Genomic DNA, 21,645 nt, shown 5'->3' on the forward strand with positions numbered 1-21,645 from the left:
TGTACTTTATTTTTTAAAAGAGCTTATTTATTTTAGAGACAGAGAGAGAGAGACTGAGCAGGGGGAGAAAGAATCTCAAGCACACTCCGTGCTGAGCTCATAGCCTCATGTGGGGCTCGATCTCACAACCCTGAGATCATGACCTGAGTTGAAACCAAGAGTCAAACACTTAACTGACTGAGCCACCCAGGCACCCCCAAAGATTTTATTTTTACGTAATCTCGACATCCTACCTGGGGCTCGAACTTAACAACCCTGAGATCAAGAGTCACATGCTCTACTGACTGAGCTAGCAAGGCACCCTAAGTCCTATGTACTTTAAATATTCAACTCACTGATATGCCTGGGTGGCTCAGCAGTTGAGCATCTGCCTTCAGTTCAGGGCGTGATCCTAGAGTCCTGGGATCGAGACCCCCCCCATGAGGACTCCCTGCATGGAGCCTTGCTTCTCTCTCTCTGCCTATGTCTCTGCCTCTCTCTCTCTGTGTCTCCGTGAATAAATAAATAAAATCTTTAAAAAAAAGTTCAATTCACTAAGCCTTCCACTCAGTTGACAAATAATGACCGTGTGCTTTCTATGCTCCAGGTTCTGTAGCAGGTTCTAGGGACAAAACAGTAAACAAGGCAGAGAAGGAGGTCCCTGCCTTCTTGGAAGCCCTTGGCAAAGATTGAAGAAAATATACCCTATTGTCAAATGCCAGGTTAGCAACACTTACTGTGTACAAAGCATGACTTGGGGCACTTGTGGAGGAGGGGGAGGACAAGGTTATGGGCCACAGTCCTCAGCTTCAGGAATCTTAAAATCTCCAAGCTCTTGGTTCAAAGGATAACCATATACTCACTCTCTCAACCCAAAAGTTTGCTTTTGGAGAGTAGCTCCAAAAGTAATCATAGCAACCTGGTCACCTGTAAAGACACTCTGATAATAATAGCAGTAATAGTAGCTGTCATACTGAGTAATTACTATATGCCAGGCTCCATGCTAAGTGTTCCCTGTATCTTACCAGCTATTTTCATGCTCCCAAGAGTCTTTTAAGAAAAGCACTATATGTTATTATCTCCTTTTTATAGATGAGGAAACTAAGGCTGGGGAAGACTAAGTAATTTGTCCAAGGATAACTATAGAGTAAGTAGGATTCAGTAATTGCCAAATTTTGTACCTAACTCTTAACAGTGATAGAATTTGTCCCATGGAGGCTATGGAGAGGCAGACACCAGGAATACCAGGAGTAGCTACTGCCTGGGAGGGCTGGAGCCTCCAGAGCTCCCAAAAGATTCTTCTTCACTCCCTTCCATCAAATCTGAACATCATGAAGATGAGAAGGTAAGGAGGAAATGGGTAGGAATGCTCAAACTATCTCCAGGGAGGGCAATAGGAGTCTCTCCCTCGGGATGCCTGGGTAGCTCAGTGGTTGAGCATCTGCCTTTGGCTCAGGGCATGATCCTGGAGTCCTGGGATCTAGTCCCACATCGGGCTCCCTGCATGGAGCCTGCTTCTCCCTCTGCCTATGTCTCTGCCTCTCTATGTGTGTCTCGTGAATAAATGAATAAAATCTTTAAAACAAAACAAAACAAAACAAAACAAAACAAAACAAAACAAAACAAAACAAAAGGAGTCTCTTCCTCTCTGCTAAACCTCCAGGGAAGAAGTTTGTGACCTCTATTTGCCATCCACCACCCCCTAGAGAGAGAGACCGAAGTAGGTAGGAGTGGGAGCAGGACAGTCTTTTTTCCCTGGGGTTGGGGGTTGGGGGCACATCAGGGAAGGGAGAAACCTGATTGGACAAGAAGTTTGTACATATGATATGGTGCCTGTCCTTCACATGGAACCCCCTTAAAGGAATGCCAGCGCACCTTTTGGACCCAAGAACCGGTACAGCCCTAACCTGGAAGCTAAGCTAACAATTTCTAAGCATTGTAAGTAGGTCATCAGGTTCCTAGAGAAGCCAGCTGTGGCTGGGGGATGGGGAGGGAAATTTTGTAGTCTACCAAGATCCCTACTTCCCTTCAGGCCCCGCCCTCCCTGAAATCTGCACCTGCTCCTAAACTGACCCCTTCCCCCAGCTGGGCCCAGATGTCAACGGCTCCCAAAGCCCTGCCCCTGCTTTCTATGGGCTAGAACCACATCTTATTGCCACCTGAGCCCTTCAGAAAGGGAGCTGTAGGACAGGAAAGGAGTGGCCTCTCCTGGTAGGTGTGTCTTGCTCCATGAGGGCAGCAAGAAAGTTGGGCCCCTTTGGGCCTGCCTAGGGTACCTTCCTGGCATTGTTGCCACAGGTGGCAGGAGACAGGTGATGTTTACCCTGCTGAGACAAGAGTTGCCAAAAGGCTTCAATCAAACCTTTGAATCTGCACCTGGCCCAGAGGCCCAAAATAACAACCAGGGCAGCCTACCTGATCCACAGGTGCCCCAGGCTTTTATCTCCCTACAGTTCTGCCTGCTATATCCCAGCTGGCAAGGGATTCTCTTTCCCAGGGGTGACGGGAGACCTGGCTGCATCCCTCCAGTGTTGGGCCTCTCCTCATTGGTCCCACCTGTACTATCAACTATTCCTATCTCTCTGCTCAGGAGCCTCCACCATCAGTCATTGCTCCCTCTTCCCTGACCAGCTTTACTGACCCTTCTCAACCAGTTTGTCTTCTCACTGCCTCCCAAACACCATATACTTTCTACCCTCTAGGTCTGTTTGGGTGGATCTTACCTAATGAGGCTGCCCTTGTCACATTCTTTCCACCTAATTTAAGGCTTCAAATGGTCCACATCTTTCTAATAGATAATAATGATGCCTAACATTCAGCATACTATGTCAGGCACTGTGCTCGCTGGGCTACAGGGTCACTCATTCAACAAATATTTGCTGAGTGTCTCTTATGTGCCAAGCACTCTGCTAGATGTTGGGGATGAAGGAAAAAATGAGACAAAACCCCTACACTCTGGGGTCTTAAATTTTATTGGAGGAGACAGACAGCAAACATGGGTAGCCTCTTGAGAGGTGATATTCAAGTTGAAAGCTAAATGGTAGGATGACAGCCCTGATCATATCTAGAGGAATAGTGATCCAGGCTGAAGAAATATAGCATGCCTGAGAAAGAGATTGTTACTATTATGTTCATTAAGGGATGAGTATATCTTCATTTTACAGATGGGGAAACTGAGGACTCAGTATGAATTGCACAAAACTACACTGCTGAGAAAGCTATTATTTAAGCCTTTAGTGATCTTTCCCCTTTCTAACACTTTCCATTATTGGCACAGAAGAGGGTCTGGGTTGGTAATGCAGTTGGCAAGGGAGAAGGTGCATATTGATGATGCAGCCTGAGACTGGAAGCCTCTGGACCAAGTCATCAACTGAATAGCTGATGGTGGAAGTGGGTTGGTTTGGCAGAGGTCCAGGGCACCTGTGGGTCTGTCCTCTTCTGCTCTTTCTTCTGGAAACTATACCACAGACTTGGCACAGTTTGCCTTGAACCATTCACCAAGTGCTTCGGGTCTATTCCTCCTGCTGCAAATTAGTTTGCTTCCTTAGGGACAGGGACATTTTTGTCACCTAACCTGCATCTAATAATAACCCTTCATGTTCATTGAGCAGATGCTGGCTGAGCCCTTACCAAACCTCAGGCCTGGTGCCAGGAACTCAGGGTAAAATAAGCTAGTCTGGACCTGCTAAGAAGCAATGACACAGAGGCTTGAGGGTAGGCTTTGGCATCAGATACATCTGAGTGCAAGACTCAGATCTGCCTCTTAAAAGGTATGTTAGTGTGGATACGTTATAGAGCCTCTAGAAGTTCTGGATTCTCTGTCTTGACACAGTTGTGAGGACCAAACAAGATGATTACGTCAAGGGCATAAACATAGCACTTGGCAGGGCAAACACTCAACACACAGTATCTGTTATTATTAAAAAATACTTTTGCATTTCTGTAATGAACACTGAGAAAGACTGATGAATCAATGACCTTGACCTCAAACTAATACATTATATGTTAATTAACTGAATTCAAATTAAAAAATACTTTTGCACCTCACTTTCTTGCTCAAGCCTTGATTACTCTGATGGGTTGGTATTATTATCTCAGATTTAAGGGTATTTTAAGCTGGTATGCCTCGTACTACACCACAAGCAACATATCAAGCTAAACTTCATATCTGAGTCCAGAGTTTTATCTGTGGGTATGTTTTTTGTTTTTTTTAAGATTTTATTTATTTGAGATAGAGCGAGACAGAGCATAAGCAGTGTTGGGGAGGTGCACAGATGGAGAGGGATAAGCAGACTCCTTGCTGAGCAGGGAGCTGATGCAGGGCTAAATCCCAGGACCCTGGTATCATGACCTGAGCCAAAGGCAGAAGCTTAACCACCTGAGTCACCTAGGGGCCCCTTATCTGTGGGTGTGTGGAAGATGATCAATACATACCAACTATAACAAACCCTGCCTGGTGTGTCTGGCAACAGAGGGGGTGGGTGGGTGATATACATAGACTGATTCAGATGGCAGAAGGATACCAGCAAGGTCAAAGGTATGGGGCATGGAAACAGACCACTGAGGGATGGGTCCCAGATCCACTCACCACAGTATCTACAGTATCACTGGCACTTAGCACATATAAAGCATTCATCAGTATTTGCTGATTTAACAAACGAAACAAAACTCTGAGAGCAGCTCCAAGTAATGAACAGCCTTAGGAAAGGCAGGCTTGGTCAATAACACTGCGTTAAAAGTCAGAACATTAAAAAAAAAAAAAAAAAAAAAAAAAAAGAACATGGATTTTCTGATTCTGCCATTAACTGTGGGACAAGCCTCTTGTCTTAGTTTCCTCCCTGTAATGGAACTGAACATACCCACCTCATCTACCTCACTGTGAAATGAAGTATACAAAAGAGTCTGGTAAATTAAAAAGCATTTGCACGCACATAAAAGCTATTATCATCATGCTACAGAACTACTAAGGCAGTAAAGTGTTCAAAGTGACACCTCGAGTCTGAATCCCAGATTGCCCTAGTATTTATTAGCTTATGAGCCTCTGAGCACATGTCACTTTTCTTTGAGCCTCAGTTTTCTCAATCGTAGAATGACAATAACCTTGTAAGGTTTTAAAGGAGGGTAAAGATAAAGAACAAAGGCTTTGGAGTAAGGCAGTCTTGGTTTCAAATCCTGACGGTTCCTCCTCTAACTAAGCCCTCCAAATTACAGTGTTCTGTAATGATCAAGTTATTGGGAGAGTAACACAGAGATGATGTTGGTAAAAGGCCAGTCACATAAGTGGCACTGGATAAACACCAACCATCATCTAGCTGGTATGGTGAGGGGCAGGGGCAAGGTGCAGTATTTAAAAGTGGGAGTTTGGAAGAGGCTATGCCACTTACTAACCGTGCTACCCTGCATAAGTTGCTTAACTCTATCTCAGTTTCCTCATTTGTAAAATAGGGATAATAATAGTACCAACTTCAAAGTGCTGCTAGGAGAATAGAATAAGAAATACATGTAAAGCACTGTGAACAATGCCTGGCATAGAGTAAGCACTCAATAAATGTTAAATGCTATTAATAGTAAAGTTAACAATAATATTAATCACCAGTGTAATAAGAGGGAGGGACTGTTTAATCCTGGGATATGGGCATCCCATGGAATAATTCCAGGGAAGTCCCTGGACAGTTGTTTGTAGAGAAGTTTTCAGCCTCTGAGAGAAAGACTCTTCCATGGAAAGGACAAGAGGCTGGGGGGGCGGGGGGGGGGGGTGTGTTCCTGAGCTAAAATCTCAGTCCTGCTGACCAGGAGGCCAGCCTCTGGGGAGGCAAGTCAGGCTCCTTGGAAGGGACACTGTGTTCCTGGCTCCGCCTGACCAGGGGAACAAAGGCACGTGTGTGGCCAGGGAGGAGGGAGGGGAATGTTTCCCTTTCAAGAGTGGAACAAAGGATCTGAGGCATAGTTGAGCGTGTTCCAATCCCCTCCCAAGCTAGCTCCCATTCCTCAGATGATTGTCCAACAAGGTTTTCAACCTTTCTAGCTTCCTCCTGAAAGGTGAAGGGGGGAGGGGCTGGCTCCACTTCACTCTATCCTCTGTCATCAATCTCCAAGAGGCAGGATTTATACACACCAAACCTCTAAGATCTCTCTTAGGAATCTCCATCCTGTGCGGGGTGGGGTGGGGGGGGTGGAGACCTTTGTGGGAACTCAAGGTTAATGGATGACACAAGGCACTGCAAGTGACAGGCTTAATGTCCCTCTAGGGGGAGTCCCAGACTGGAACTGCTACTGAGTGATGGAGCCACGGAGAGAGCCCAAAGAGTTCTGACCAGCCACCACCCCACCCCACCCCCAGCACGGGATTGGGGGAAAGCCTGACAGAACTAAGTGGAAATGCATTTTCAAATCTTAAAGGGCTGATCAAGGGCTGGAGAGAGAAGCTAGGTAAAGGGTAAAGGGGGGAGCAAAGAAAGTAACTGACAAGAGGAAAGGGAGGGACATGTCCAAAAAAAAGTAGTTTGTGGGGAGGGGAGCCTTTAGGGACATTACTTTCCAGTTTCTATACTCTCGCCAGCAGGAATCCAGCAGGAATCGACTGCAGGGCTGGGACAGGAAGCAGTCCATGGAAGTCATTGCAATGGCATTTCCTGAAGAGCCAGAGAAAACCTCTAGTTCCGAGGGGAGCTCTGGAGCTTGTCTAAAAAGCCCTGTAGCTTGGAGCTAGCTATAAGGCTACAGCTTGGACTGAGAGTCTCATCAGGGATGAAACCAAGTACCAGAAGGTCCCAAAAGCAGTTTCTTTCTGCAAAAACACTATTTGCAAAAATCAATATGTAATAAACGAGAAGCCAGAAGGAGGCCTGGGATGCAGCTCCTGTTTGTGGCTGATACACACAGTCACAGCTCTGAGAGCCTTAAGACATGGATTAACTCACTGAGCCTTCAGAACAAGGCACTATTATGGCCATTTACAAGTTAAAAGACTTGCCCAAGTGGTCAAATGCAGATCCTAAAATCCAAATCCTGTCTTCCTCCTGATGTCTGATGTGTGACCTCGGTAAGCCATTTCACCTTTCTGAGCCTGACTTCCCTCCTGCTCTTTCCTGGCTGGCAATCAGCATCAAAAAGGCAAGATGGATATGAAAGTGCTTTCTGAGCTGTAAAGTGCTATAGAAATATGGTTTATTATTATTGTGGGGTCAGTAAGAAACTACCCCACATTGACACTGGGATTAATTTTTGCATTTAAAAATTGTATTGTAGCTGTTGGTAAAAAAAAAAGAGCCATCCTCAAATGTAACTAATGTGAAATAGGGCCTTAATCAAATTGGCCAGTCACAACCAGGATTCCTAGACTGTCCACTTCAACTTTCCATCTTACAGATATGGCAGAAACTAGAGCCTGGAGGTGAAGCAAGCTGGCTAAGGCAAGACAGTGAGTCAGAGCAGACCGACAGCAAAACAGGGATCCTGACTCTAAGTAAGACCAGTGCTTCTACCACCATGGCACAGGAGCACCAAGAGCCCTGCCATGACAGAACACTGCTAGGACCTGCCTGCCCTGAGGATGTGTTGGGAGGGCAAAAACGGAGAACGCAGTCCAAAAACAATGAATGGATGGTGAATGAGTTTCTGACTCGAGTTCTATGGTGAGGATGGTAAGAATTTTGATACCAACATGTGCCAGGCGCTACACATCTCAGACATGCCTCATTAGGTCTTTGCCATGACCTGATGCAGCAGGTATTATTTGCCCCAAGTTTCAGAGAATTCGAGGAGCTTGCCCAAGGTCACACAGCTAGATGTGGGTGAGCTGGGACCTACGCCCAGACAAACTGCAGTTATTCAGACTGAAATATTGCTAAAATGGAGAAGGACCATTAAGGACACCACATTTGGAGAGAGCTATTCCTAAAGACATCTAGCTTATTTAGCCTTGATTTCATGACCTCCAAGTGGTTAAAAAAATGTGGCTTCCATCAATACACCATGTGCAAACATGGCTATATTCTCTAGTCCCTTTCTCACTACTTCCACCTCCACCTCCTGATCCAGACTAGGATCTTTGTTTTCATGTGCCAGTTGCACCAGTCTCGTCACCAGTTCCTGGCTTGCTGCTCTTGCAAGGGCAGAATTCAGATCACTTCACCCCTGCTCCAAACTTTCTCCTGGCCTCTCTCTCATTCAACCACAGCCAAGTCTTCATCATGGCCTTAGTAATGCCCTATACGATGTGACCTTTGGCCACCTCTTCCCTCTCAATCCCAACCACTTTCCCTCTTGCTATTTCTTCTTTAGTCACATTCTTCAGGTCTTGGCTCAAACTCTACCTTTTGGTGATGCCTTCCCTAACCACTTTTTTTTTTTTTAAGATTTTATTTATTTGAGGGATCCCTGGGTGGCGCAGCGGTTTGGCGCCTGCCTTTGGCCCAGGGCGCGATCCTGGAGACCCGGGATCGAATCCCACGTCAGGCTCCCGGTGCATGGAGCCTGCTTCTCCCTCTGCCTGTGTCTCTGCCTCTCTCTCTCTCTGTGACTATCATAAATTTAAAAAAAAAAAAAAATTAAAAAAAAAAAAGATTTTATTTATTTGAGAGAGAGTAAAAGCACGGACAAGCAGAGGGGAGGGGCAGAGGAAAGGGAGAAGCAGATTCCCCACTGAGCAGGGATCGTGACTTGGGACTCAATCCCAGGAGCCTAGGATCATGACCTGAACTGAAGGCAGAACACTTAACTGACTGAGCCACGCAGGCACCCTTCCCTAACCACTCTTGAAACTGTAGCCCCACCTCCCTTGCAAGGCATGCCCTATACCTCGATCTGCTTTATTTTCTTCATAGCGCTTATCACGTGCTATGTTATATGTATGTAATTAAATGTTTATTATCTGTTTCTCCCCAACCAGATTGTGAGCTTCCACAAGAAGAGAAACTTAATTTTATTTAAGACAGTCTCCCTAGTACCTAGGACAGCCTGGACACAGGAGCTCAATAAATACTCTTTGAATCAATGACTGAATGATCAGATCAGTGAAAATTCCCATGACTATTATTCTGTTTTGGTAATCATTTGTTTCTTCAGAGATTTGGTGGACCATCTCTTTCTATTGAGTACCTGCTATGCCCAAGACCTGCTCAGTACTGAGGAAAAGTGTGGACAAGATGTGGACTCCACCTTCAGGAAACTCCTAAATGTGGTAGAGAGACAACAGTGTGAGAAATGTCTTTACACTAATTTCATGCTACCAGTTATTATCCTTTCATTTATCCAAGTTCTGTTGGGTACTCTACCAATAAAAATGGTGTAACCCCTCTTCCTCCAGGCATTTGACACTGGTGATAAATTTTCTGGAGTCTTCTCTTCCCTGGGTTAAACAAAATGACCCAGTGGAACTGTCTACTGTCTGACTCAGGTCTGTCAACTGGGAAGGGGGAAGACAGACTGTCGGCTGGAAGGAAGAAAAGAAGCTGCTCCAGGAGCAGAGTGACTCCTTCAAAGAAAAGAGAGGAAGTCCCTAGGGAGAACTCTGTGGACTTAGGGTCGGGGTAGGGACAAGGCCCTGCTAATGGAGGTAGTAGAAGATTATACTTCGGTTGAAGAGAAGCTCACTAGGAATTACCCCTAAATCTATCCCTGCCAAACCCAGACAAGATCATGGTTCTGAAAGTGAGCCCCGTGATAGAAGGCTAAGGATGTTGGAAAATGATGACTTCAGGACAGATACCTGCTGGGGAAAGGACAGCTAACAACTGCTGCTTCCTGCAGCCCAGACAAATCTGGTGACTGCCCACACAAAAGTCAAGAAAACTTTCTGGGTTCTGTTGGGACCCCTTGAAAAAACACCTGGGTAATTTTCTTCCAGAAGTTGAAGGGCTCTACAGGGCCACTGGGGAAATTAGTCCCAGGAAGTCTGGAAAATCCTGTGATAGTGACAGAGTTTCAAGAGCAACCTCAAATATACATCCAGAAGAATTGGGTGTTTTGAGGTGGAGTCCCTGAGACATTTCTACCTCACTTTGGGACCTGAATGAGATTACTAAAAATTTCCACGTTTGGGGTTTCTAATGGGGTTTCCCCAAGAAAACCACAGAATTGCCAACAGCTGCTGAGATCTGTAAAGGTCACTGAGGTGCTTCAGACAGCATACAGCCATGCCAAAGAAGCCAGAATAGGCAAGAAACCTACAGAAACTACAAGACCACAGAGCCATGCAGCCTCGGAAAGGCCAAATTATTTTTCCTCTCTCCACAGACTGTTCATCGCTCTTGACAATGGTTTTCAATCGAGCTAAGGGGTTTCCCAGGGACAGCAATTCCAAAATGGCCTAGCCCACCTAGGTCCTCACCTTAAAACTGTCCACATTCCCATTGGAAAGCTCCCAAAACGCTCTGTCCCTATATAGGTCACATCAGGTTCCATTCTAGATGAGTATCTTAGGAGTTGGCTTTGTTTCTTGAGAAACTATGGGGCCAGAGTTCAGTTTTCTGAGGCAGATGACCTACTCACTAAACGAGGTGCTTCCACCCTACAATTATGGCCCAGGAAGGGCTTTTGTTCTAGATTCTTTACTAGAGTCAAGCTATGGCAGGTGGCTGACATTATTCTATTTTACATGTAGAAGAGATGGATGGACAAGAGAGACAAACAGGTTCAGCATCTTGCCAGGTGACTTCAAGCAGGCAGTGGTGTGGCTACATGTGGAATTCCAGTCCTTGGAGCTCACCCATAATTAAGTAGATATATCTGAAGCAGGCCACCTTCTCTCCACATGCACATGATTCTTATCTATTGGCAGAGCCTGAGAGGGTTTAACAATTAAGAATTAACAAGAAGGCCACTCTGACTAGGCAAAACCCTGATTCCTACTCGAGTTTTACCAATGTCAGAATCTGAGGCTATACACATTCCTTTGGGAATATGCTCCTGCCAACAAAGGCACCGTTCTACCTGCAGCTACCTGAATAATGTCAGGATCACAGACCAGAGTGAGCACCTCCACAAGCATGTTTTGTTTGGCCCAACAGCATTTCTGCCTTTTTGTGCCAGGATATCCGGGTCAATTTATTACTCCTAGAACAACCTGATACGGATGGAAAAGACTTCAGAGTCAGGCTGACTGACCTAGGTGAAAATTCTCACTCAGTCACTTAACTGGCTGAAGGATACCCGGAGCCAGTCATTGAGCTATCAGGGGCTTCACATGTAAACTGGGAATAAACCTACCTACCTTGAAAAGTTATTGTGTGAGATATGTGAAATAGCATGTCATTTCCATGAGGGAAGGTATCATGTGCAGCTAACTGCCAGCATCCAGCACAGTGCCTGCCTCATAATAGATGATCAGTACGTTCTGGCTGCATAAGTAAAAGACTCAAGACAATGCCTCATACATAGGATGCACTTTATAAAGGCTCATTTCCTTCCACTTTTCTGTAGGGATGCTAAATTTAGAGCACATCCCAGCGTGGTAATGGCCCGTAAGTCGTACCCTCATGGATTCACCACAGCCTCCAAGAAGGTTTTGAGATGGCTACTGCGGTAGCCAGCCTGTGCAGCTCAAACAGGATGGTACGAGAAAGGGAAGTGAGTGGGTAGCTTCCATCCAAAGGATCTCTACTTAAATGTTCTTTACCTCCTGGCCTCAGGGAGCATGAGTGCCCAGAAATGGTGCTGACATAACTGGCTCTTCTGCACACATCCCCTGTTCACCAAGAGGAAGTACATATGGTATGTTGCCTAACGGGCTCTGAAAATTCTTGAGCAGAGACAGAAGATGGAATTTCAATCCAGGGGTGATCTAGTGAACTTTCCCTGTGCTGCTGTCTAAAACTTCTTTCCGTATATACAGTACTGGGTGACCGGCAATTCTCTGATCCAGGTAGTCCTCTGCAGAGGCTGGTCGATAGAATAGGCACCTCTCCCAGACTGCCTCTTGTTAATAGCTGGCAACAACCCACCTGGTATTAGCACCCCTGGCCAAAGACAATAGTCAGGCAAGGTGGGCACAAGGCCCAAGTCTCTACTAGGAGATGCCTCAGAGGCTTTGTCTGAAGTGCTGGAATCCTGTCTCTCCTGTAATCAGCTGAACAAATATTTGCCCCCAAAGAGAATCAAAGCAGGAGGGAACAGGCGAGGTCATCACACAAACCAACAGGAACTATTTAATCATTTATCCCCCCAGGGAGTTCATTTACAGAATGGCTTTCAAGTCTGGTCAGCCTTAGCTCTAGAGCTCTCCACCTTTACCTCCCCCAACCCCACCCCAGTCATCTGACCTCTATTGACTTGACCCCTTTGTGTTTTACAAGAACTGGCAGCAGGAAGAGTTAATGAAGTTGCAAAGAAATGGGAAATAAGACAGGGGGAAGGGCAAACTAGGCGGTCTCTGGCTCAGAGGTAAACTGAAGTGCCACGCCCTAGGCCCAGCCTATGGATAATTTGCATTCTTGACATTCCTGAATCTGTAGTACTTGGGCCCTTCCACCTCAGCTCCTTCAATAGATGACTTATTTTCCACAGCCTGCTCAATTTTCTGGGTGTTCTGAGGGGGCCGAATACCCCCCACAAGCCCTGCATCTCCCCTAGGCAAGGAGATAAGCAAGGAAATGAGGATTGAGTTCACTGTAGGGCAAAAATTGCCTACAATGAGCACTCCTAAAGAACTTCTCACCACTATCTGCTCCTAAGTTGGTGTTGGGCAAGAGAATTCTCCATTGGGGAGGAGAGGAATGAGGGCATGACTCCTAGGCCCACAAAGTGTGTCTGGAACCAATAACTACTACAGAAACTTGCTGGTGCCAGTCACTGCTCTCATTAGCTCCAGGATTTACAACACTCTGCCCCATTTTTTTTTAGTGTAAGAAACTGAGAGGCTCAAGGTAAAGTGGCCTGTCCAAGGTCGCACAGCTGGGTGAGTGACAGGGCTGAAACTCAAACCTATGTCAGTTTGTTTCTGAAGTCTGTCACTGAATCTCAATATCCCAAAGAGCCCCCACAGACCAGGTTCTTGCTTTGCCAGCCAACAGTGCTCGTGAAGAGGCCCTAGGGCCCTGGCCGGAAAGAACAGGCAGAACAGCTAGAGCTCTCCAACCGACCCCAGGCAGTGAGGTGCAAAGTCCCCAGGCTTACTGCGTGACACAGCAAGAGCTCCACAAACAGGCCAACCATACAGAAAGTTTGCACACTTTAGAGCAAATGAACAGAGGAGTGCAGCACAAACGCAACAAGCCCACTGGCACAGCTTACCACTGCCCTAAAATCTGACAATCCTCAGCCATCCAAGCCACTATAGGAACTTCTGCCTGGCCATGCCCCATTCTGAGAGGAGACGAATATGTATGCGTCTGAGACAAGAGGAACATGTATATGCAAACTCTGAAATAAACGGAACTTAATTTGTGGGAGGGAAGGAAGCCCAGGATAAGATTGACATCCCTGGGGGAGTAAGAATGAAGGGGCTCAGAGGTATTACACTCATCAGCCCTTTTTGTGGTGAGCCATTTTGTCAGGCTGTGGGGGAACACTAGAATAACCTCCCACTCGCAAAGATTTGGGGCCAAATAAACACACAGGCTATGTTTTCCTCTGCTGAGAAACTGGAACACAATTATGAAAGAGTGGGGTCATGAGAGTGACCAGGATGAAAGATGCTTGGTCCTTTCAAGACTAGGTTACCCGTGTTTGAGAACAGTTAACCTCTTGTGGTGCAGGGAGGTCACCTCTCCTTAACAAGCAGTCTCCAATAACCACCCAGCACAACAGAAAGAGATATGGGTGAGAAGGCTATTGGAGATCTCTTCGATCAGAGGCTGAGGGAAAGGTAGTATACACAAGGGGCGTGGTCCTTACCCAGCCGCCGTTCTCCTGGATCCAAGGCTCTAGGTGGTCATTCAGGTAAGTGGCCATCCAAGCTGCGATCCGACTCACCAATACCTGCATCTCCTTGTCTACGCTCTCCACGCACAGTGCCCCACCGAAGGAGAAAAAGGCCACAATGCGACCCCAGTTCACCCCATCCCGGAAGAGTTCATTCACTACCTGCTCAAAGCTCTGATATGCTGTCCCTGGGGTGATGTGAAGCTGGGATGTCAGGTCACTGAATGCCCGCCGGTACCTCAGTTCAAACTCATCCCCAGCCTCCCTCAGCGCTTGTTTCACCGCTGCCATGGGGATCACCTCCCGGGCATCCAAGCTGCTGCTGTGGCCAGTGGCTCCATTCACCGCAGGGCTGTCTGCCAAGTGCCAGGATGGGTTGCCATTGATGGCACTGGGGGTCTCCATCTCTGATTCAGTCCCTTCTGGGGCCTCAGTTCTGTTCTCTTCCACATCACTAAACTGACTCCAGCTGTATCCTTTCTGGGAAAGCTTGTAGGAGAGAAAGTCAACCACCAGCTCCCGGTTGCTCTGAGACATTTTTATAATAGGGATGGGCTCGACCAGTCCATTGTCCAAAACACCTGCTCACTCACTGAGTCTGGTCTCTGCTTAGTGGTTCTCTTCTGAGATCCAAAGCCAAGATAAGGTTCTGATGGGAGAGAAAGAGCTTCAGGAAAAAAAAAAATTAATATGCATGCCATTTAACCTACAATATTCCATTCCCCTTCCAGGTACCAGAACTGGTTTCTTTGTGGTTCTTAGGAAGGTCTGGGTCTAGCGTCCAAAAGACTTCAATGAAGTCAAATTGAAAGCACCCGTGGGCTCTTTCTGAATCACCACACCGGCTTTTTTTTTTTTTTTGTACCTCACCACCCCCTTTTCTCTGAAACGCCTTCCTCAGAAAGTCACCCCCACGGACAGTCTGCCCCCACCCCCACCTCCGCACCACCTACATTTAAATCCGTCTCAGGCAACCGCAGGCAGGTGCAACCCCCGGAAGATCTTTTGTACCATAGGTCGGGAGAAGAGGTGGCAGCCGGGATGCCGGCAACTCAGCCGGCCTCACGGCGGCTGGCAAAAAAAGGAGCTCCGGCTGGAGGGATCATGCGACCCGGCAGGCTGAGAGCCCAGAAGGCGACACAGGAATTACGAAGCTCAGGAACCGGCCCCCTCGCTTGCTTCCTCCTCCATCGCCCGGATCGAGGGCGGCCACTCGGCAGCGGCCTCCTGCCACCCGGGAGCCCAGCCCCCTCGCTCTTGCACGCCCCTTGGCTCTCCGCCTCCTACTGGGAGCCAGGAGAACTCTCCCGGAGGTGGCTGGTGTGGGCTGTAGGTTTTTTGTTGTTGTTGTTTCTATTTAAGTGCCAGCTCGGGGTAAGGCTTCCGAAACCCTGAAGGGACTTCTCAATGGGGCTCAAGGTTTCGAGAAGGGGCAGAGGGAGGGGGGAGCTGCCTCGGATCTGCGGTCTGACTTCGGAAAGGCCATCCTCGGGCCTTTCCGGGAGGCTGACGGCCGGGGACCCCCCAGAAACACCGCTGGTTTTCTTTGAATTCCCCAAAGGCCCTGGACGCGGAGGCGGTGGGGGGGGATTGCCGGGTCCTCCATTCCCCGCACGGACACAATGGCCGCCGGCGCCCTGCACAAAGACGGGGTGAGGGTGAGGCGCCAGGCCTCTCCTCGGGTCAGGGAGAGGGACTGAGGCCTGCTCGCGGCCCCCCTACAGCTGAGACCACGTTTTCCTGAGGACAGGCCCAAGGCAGCTTCCTGGCGCCCCCGGGAGGGCGGGGGGGCCGGGGGCCGGGGGGCCGGGGGCTGCACCTCTCCGGAGCCCGGGGCCGGTGGGCTGCGGCCTGGCGGCTCCTCCCGCGCGCTAGGCCGGGTACCCGCCGGGCCACCGCCCCGTTGCCAGGCAACTGCTCTCCCTCAGGGGCGCCCCCTAGCCCTTTCAGGGAGGAGGGGTCTCGCCCCCGGCGGCCCGCCCCGGCGCAGCCAATCAGCGAGCCCAGTCGGCACACAAGCGGGACGGCGAGGGCTCCCATTGGGCGCCGCGCCTGCCACGCACAGGGGAGGCGGCGCTCTCACCTGCGAGCCCCGCGAGCCGTGGGGGGCCACATTCCCCCTTCGTCGGCCAGGTCGTTTCCAGACGCTAGGGCTCTTCGTGGCCAAGTTCCGCGCCGCGGACCCGGGCCGGCCTACCTGGCTGACGGCTCGCGCTGTCTCTTCCGATCGAGCCGGCCTCAGTTTCCCCTGAAGAGACCGGGGGAACTTGCAAGCTCAGTCACTTCCGGTGCCGCGGCAGCGCGCGCGAGCCCGAGACGCAAAGGGAGTGCGCGCCTTGAGGACTGGCGTCAAGACCTGGGAGAGGGCGCCCCCTTGCGGCAGATCTGGGGAATCTGGAGACGCAAAAAAAGAAAAAAGGCAAAGTTTATATTCACATTTCCAGGAGTTCGTTTAATCAGTCAATTTCATCCGTGAGTTTATATATCTAAAAAGCATCGCGTTGTAGCTAAGAACCTGCGCCTGGGATTCCAGCTCTGTCAGTTGTGGATGTTACTCAATTTCCTTAACTGTAAAATAGGTAAAAAAAAAAAAAAAAACAACAACAAAGAAAACCACCTATCTCCCTCATTAAAGTTATTGCGAGGATTGAAAGAGTTGTAATTTGTAAAATCTGTAGCAGCACAGTGTGTGGTCCATAGTGTACGTTGCATAAATTTATTCAACAAATGTTTATTATTTGGGTTTCTGAAGAAACAAGACAGGGCCCCTGCTTTCATGGAGACAAACCCTTGAGCAAGAAAGAAACAGTAAATAACTTTGAAAATACACAAACAAGGTAATTTCAAATAGTGACTAGTGCTATGAAAGAAGTAAATCAGGGTATTGTCATAAAGGAAGTGAGGGGAGGGTACTGCTTTAGACTGGGTGGCCAGGGATGGCCTCTTTGAAGAGAGGACATGAAACCCAAGACTTGAAATATAAGAATTTGCTGACCCATGATAAGAACCTAGAGAACAGCAACCTAGGCAGAAGGAACAACTTATGCAGGATGTCCTGAGGCAGGAAGATCTTGGCATGTTCCAGAAACTGAAGGAGAAGCAAGTTGCCTGGAAGGTAGGGGAAATGTGGCGTGGGAGGAGGTTGGAAAGTTAACCATGGAAGTGAGTTAGACTTGATTTTAAACACTGAGAGGTGTTTTGCGTTGATCGGTTAAAAACAGGTATATAGGAACACCGGATATTAAAAATATGAAAAGAGCATAGAATGAAAAAGTTAAGTCCTCCCTGCTTTCCAATCCACAGTTCCCCCCACAGCGATCATCATTCTCTTCTGAGGTCTCTCAGAGGTGGTCGCTATATTCACAGGCAAATTACATGTACAGATTTTTTAAAAAAAGATTTTATTTATTCATGAGAGACACAGAGAGAGACACAGACATAGGCAGAGGGAGAAGCAGGCTCCCTCTGGGGAGCCCGATGGGAAACTCGATCCCAGGATCCTGGGATCATGACCTGAGCCAAAGGCAGATGCTCAACCACTGAGCCACCCAGGCGTCCGACACATACAGACTTTTTTTTTTTTTTTACACAAATGATAGTTTACTATAGACACTTCTACATTGTGCTCTTATGACTGAGCTCTACGTTTGCAGCCTGCCTCAGTTTTTTAAATTAAAACACAAGCTTATAAAGACATGCCATAATTTACTCGCCTAGTATTCTATTTCTGAACACTTAGTTTCCATTCCTTTCCTATTATAAATAATGCTATAACTTGTCCATTTGTTATTTTGCATATGTGGGAGTTTATGTTAGGAAAATTCCTGGAAGTAGAATACCAGTAAATGAGGTATGAACTTGTTTTTGTTTTGTTCTAATGGATACTGGCAAAGTACTCTCCATAGCAGTTGTACTAATTTGCCCTCGCATCAATAAAATATGAGAATTTCTCTTTCTTCACATCTTGAACTTCAGTGTTATCAAACCTTATTTTCTTTGCCAATCAGATAGATAAAAACCAAGAGGCACTTTTATTTTTCATTTCTTTTCATTGAGAGAAGTTGAGCAATTTTTCATATTTATGAGCCTTTTTGGGGGGGAATTCTAGTGAATTCTCTGTTCATTTCATTTGCCGTTTTTTCAGTTGGTCCTTCTATTGAGCTTTTTCTCACTGATTTATAGAATTTTTATCCTTTTTTTCCTACATCTGAGATGTAAATATTTTTCCAGTTTATTGTTTATTATCATAGACAAACTTTTATTTTGTATGTATTTTAATTTATCCATCTTTTCCTTTGTGGCTTCCAGGTTCTATGTCATTCTTAGGAAAAGCTTCTCCAATTCAATATTAGAAAACAAATTCTCTGTTTTCTTTTAGTTTTTACATGGCTTCATTCTTTACATTTCAATCTTGTGCCATCAAAGTCACTTTGGTCTAAGGTGTAAGGCAGGAATCCACAACTTTTTCCCAAATAACCACCCAGTTATTGCAGTATTATCTTTTCCCAACTTGTTTGAGATGTCTCTCCTGTCATAATCTTTATTCCTAAGTGTATTGGGGCCAATTTCTGAACTCTCTATTATGTTCTATGGAAGAGTTTTAAACTGGGGCAGGGTGTGATCTGATTTCCTTTTTGAAACTTCCAATGTCACAATTATTTCAGTATGAAAATAATAATTATGGAAGTTTATGATGTGCTTTGGGGGCCCAGCAGAGGGCAGATCAGCCCTGCCCAGAGATAATGGGCTTTATTGAACCGCTGCGCCACCCAGGCATCCCAGGCTCAGCGGTTTAGCACCGCCTTCAGCCCAGAGCATGATCATGGAGACCCAGAATCTAGTCCCACCTCGGGCTCCCTGCATGGGGCCTGCTTCTCCCTCTGCCTCTCTCTCTCTCTCTCTCTCTCTCTCTCTGTCTCTCTCATGAATAAATAAATAAAATCTTTAAAAAAACAACAAACATTTGCTGAGATTTAGATGATGAGGAAACGATTGTGGTGTGATGTTAAGTGAGAATAAAAGTATATAAAACTAGTTGTGTGACACAATCTCAACTCTAAATACCATGCATAGGAAAAAGACTAGGAAATCAATATGATAAAGGCAAAAGAAAAATGGAGAAAATCCTTGCACCAACGCTAAAGAGAAACGGAAACAGAGTGGTCAATAAATCTGAAAAGATGCTCACCCTCACTAGTTATCAAGGAAAATGAAAATGAAAACCTCCCTGGGATGCCATTTCATACCCACTAGCCTGGCAAAAATGGGAAAATCCAATAAAATCAAGGTGGTTCAAGAGTATGGAATAACTTTGGAAAAAAATTTATTGTCACCTAGAATTAATACCCATAACCTATGACCCAGCAATTCTATTCTTTGATATACACTCTATTTTTTAAAAAGATTTTATTTATTTATTCATAAGAGACAGAGAGAGAGAGAGAGAGAGAGAGAGAGAGAGAGGCAGAGACACAGACAGAGGGAGAAGCAGGCTCCACGCAGGGAGCCCGATGAGAGACTCGATCCTGGGATTCCAGGATCACGCCCAGGGCCGAAGGCAGATGCCAAACTGCTGAGCCACCCAGGGATCCTCTGATATACACTCTAAAATAATTCTTACACATGTGCAAATGCAGGTATAAGAATGATTATAGAAGTAGGGGCACCTGGCTGATTCAGTTTGAGGACCATGCAACTCATGATCTCAGGGTCATGAGTTCGAGCCCCACATTGGGTATAGAGATTGCTAAAAAAAAAAAAAAACCCAAACTTTTAAAGAAAGAATGTTTATGGCAGCACTACTTATAATAGCAAAAATTTGGAAACTACACGTGTCCATTATAACAAAACGTTTAAACAAATAGTATATTTATACTTGTAATATACAGTGAGAAAATGAGTGGACTTAGTTATACACACTGTGAAAGAATCTTAGAAACATGTTCCATGAATAATGAAGTATGATTCCATTTATATATAGTTTGAAAAGAGGAAAACCTAATCTACATACAGTGTAGGGTTTGTGGCAGCCAGCCTTGTCTGAGATGGCCTCCCTTCTGGTATTCACACCCTTGTGTAGTCCCCTGTCACAATATATCAGAATTGTTTTGTTGTTCTGTGTTACTAATGGCAAATGGCAGAGATGATGGTATGTCACCTCCAAGACTAGGTTATCTCGGGCAGCCCAGGTGGCTCAGCGGTTTAGCGCTGCCTTCATCCCAGGGCTGGAGTCCCAGGATTGAGTCCCAAGTCAGGCTCCCTGCATGGAGCCTGCTTCTCCCTCTGCCTGTGTCTCTTCCTCTCTCTCTCTCTGTCTATCATGAATAAATAAAATATTAAAAAAAAAAAGACTAGGTTATCTCTTTCTCGCTCTCATCACTCACTCTGGGAACAGCTAGATACCATGTTGTGAGTAGCCCTACAGAGAGGCCCATGTGTGGTGAGGAACTGAAACCTCCTGCCAGCAGTCATGTGAAGATCCTCCTGCCCCAGCCAAGCCTCCAGAGGAGGATAGCCAACAGCTTGACTACAATCTCATCTGTGACCTGGAGTCAGAACCAGTTATTAACTACTGAATTTCTGACCCTCAGAAAATATATAAGATAATAAATATTTATAATTTTAAGCTGTTAAATTTGGGGGGTTATCTGTGTTGTAGCGATAGATAACCAATACAGGGATACATACCTATGTGGTAAAATTATAAAGAAATGTTAAGGAATAATAAGCACAAAATTCAAGATAGTCATTGCATAGTAATAGGACTGGGTTCAGCATAAACTGGGGAACTGGGTAAAATTGAGAGTTTAAAAGATAATGGAAATGTTCTTATTGAATTGTACATATGTATACAGAATTTGTTGCCTCATTTTTTATACAACCATACATTTTACATACATGTATTTGTATCTATTCAATGTCTAATAAAATAAGATTGGAAGAAAATATACTAAGGAAGTATATTTAAAAAGACTGGAAGTAAATATACTAAAATGCTAGTAGTGGAGGTGTTGCTTCTAAAGGCTATGTTACATTTTTGTTTCTTCTTTATTATTTCCTATATTTTCTAAATATTATAAGTATTACTTTTAAAGTAAGAAATTAAAAAAATATTTTTCTACATAAATAGAAAAATACATAAATGCATGCATGTATGAATACAGATATATGACTGTATTTTTATGAAAAGATTTCTGAAAGATATATACTCATCTTTTAATACTAATTTTTAAAAAGATTTAATTAATTAATTATTCATGAGAAACACAGAGAGAGAGAGAGAGGCAGAGACATAGGCAGAGGGAGAAGCAGGCTCTATGCAGGGAGCCCGACTTGGGACCCAATCCTGGGACTCCAGGATCACACCCTGAGCCGAAGGCAGACACCCAACCACTGAGCCACCCAGGTTTCCCTAACACTAATTGTTTTAACTGAAGGAGAGGGTTTGGTGATGGGGTGTGATAGGAGGTATAGGGCCTTTTCACTTTTTACTTGAAACATATATGTTTCACTTTTACTTCATATATGTTTATGAACCTGGCTAAAAATATTAACTCTGCTATGTGACCTTGGGCAGTTCATTTTAGCTCCCTTGAGCCTCAGTTTTTTCCACCCTTACCTGGCAAGGGTGTTGCAAAGACTAAGTGAAGTCATGAATGTACAGGATCTAACCTATACCCTCCATTCTGTCATAAGCATGTATTATTTTTGTAATTTTATTAAAACATATTTAAATATAAAAGATCTCAAATATTAAAGTATTTAGCTTATGTACCAAGCCAATACCCACTACAAATGCAGAGGATG

The 21,645-nt window shown here is 45.8% G+C and overlaps 2 protein-coding genes and 1 long non-coding RNA gene across 9 annotated transcripts in view; 2 read left to right on the plus strand and 1 right to left on the minus strand.

Annotated features, from left to right (window-relative positions):
- Nucleotides 1-21,645, minus strand: part of BCL2L1 (BCL2 like 1) — a 64,203-nt gene that overhangs the window by 36,351 nt on the left and 6,207 nt on the right. Inside the window, exons 2-3 of one of the 6 annotated variants that reach the window (XM_077872645.1) lie at nt 16,037-16,233; nt 13,813-14,488 (exon numbers count right to left, since the gene is read on the minus strand). In XM_077872645.1, coding sequence (XP_077728771.1) covers nt 13,813-14,376 — 564 coding nt within the window. In that variant the 5' untranslated portion in view covers nt 14,377-14,488; nt 16,037-16,233. Of the gene's footprint in view, nt 1-13,812; nt 14,507-14,792; nt 15,611-15,922; nt 16,234-21,645 lie in introns of those variants that run through there. The other 5 variants (XM_077872644.1, XM_077872643.1, XM_077872642.1 and 2 more) reach the window with 5 other exon arrangements.
- Nucleotides 261-11,203, plus strand: LOC144298157 (uncharacterized). Its single transcript, XR_013365138.1, has 3 exons — nt 261-701; nt 1,175-1,324; nt 9,046-11,203. It is a non-coding gene; the product is annotated as an uncharacterized LOC144298157 (long non-coding RNA).
- Nucleotides 16,933-21,645, plus strand: part of TPX2 (TPX2 microtubule nucleation factor) — a 74,249-nt gene continuing 69,536 nt past the window's right edge. Inside the window, exon 1 of one of the 2 annotated variants that reach the window (XM_077872632.1) lies at nt 16,933-16,954. The gene's annotated coding sequence lies outside the window, so the exon portion shown is untranslated. The remainder of the gene's footprint in view (nt 16,955-21,645) is intronic. The other variant, XM_077872635.1, reaches the window with a different exon arrangement.

Source organism: Canis aureus, chromosome 26, assembly GCF_053574225.1.
Source record: "Canis aureus isolate CA01 chromosome 26, VMU_Caureus_v.1.0, whole genome shotgun sequence".
In the NCBI taxonomy this organism is placed as follows: Eukaryota; Metazoa; Chordata; class Mammalia; order Carnivora; family Canidae; genus Canis; species Canis aureus.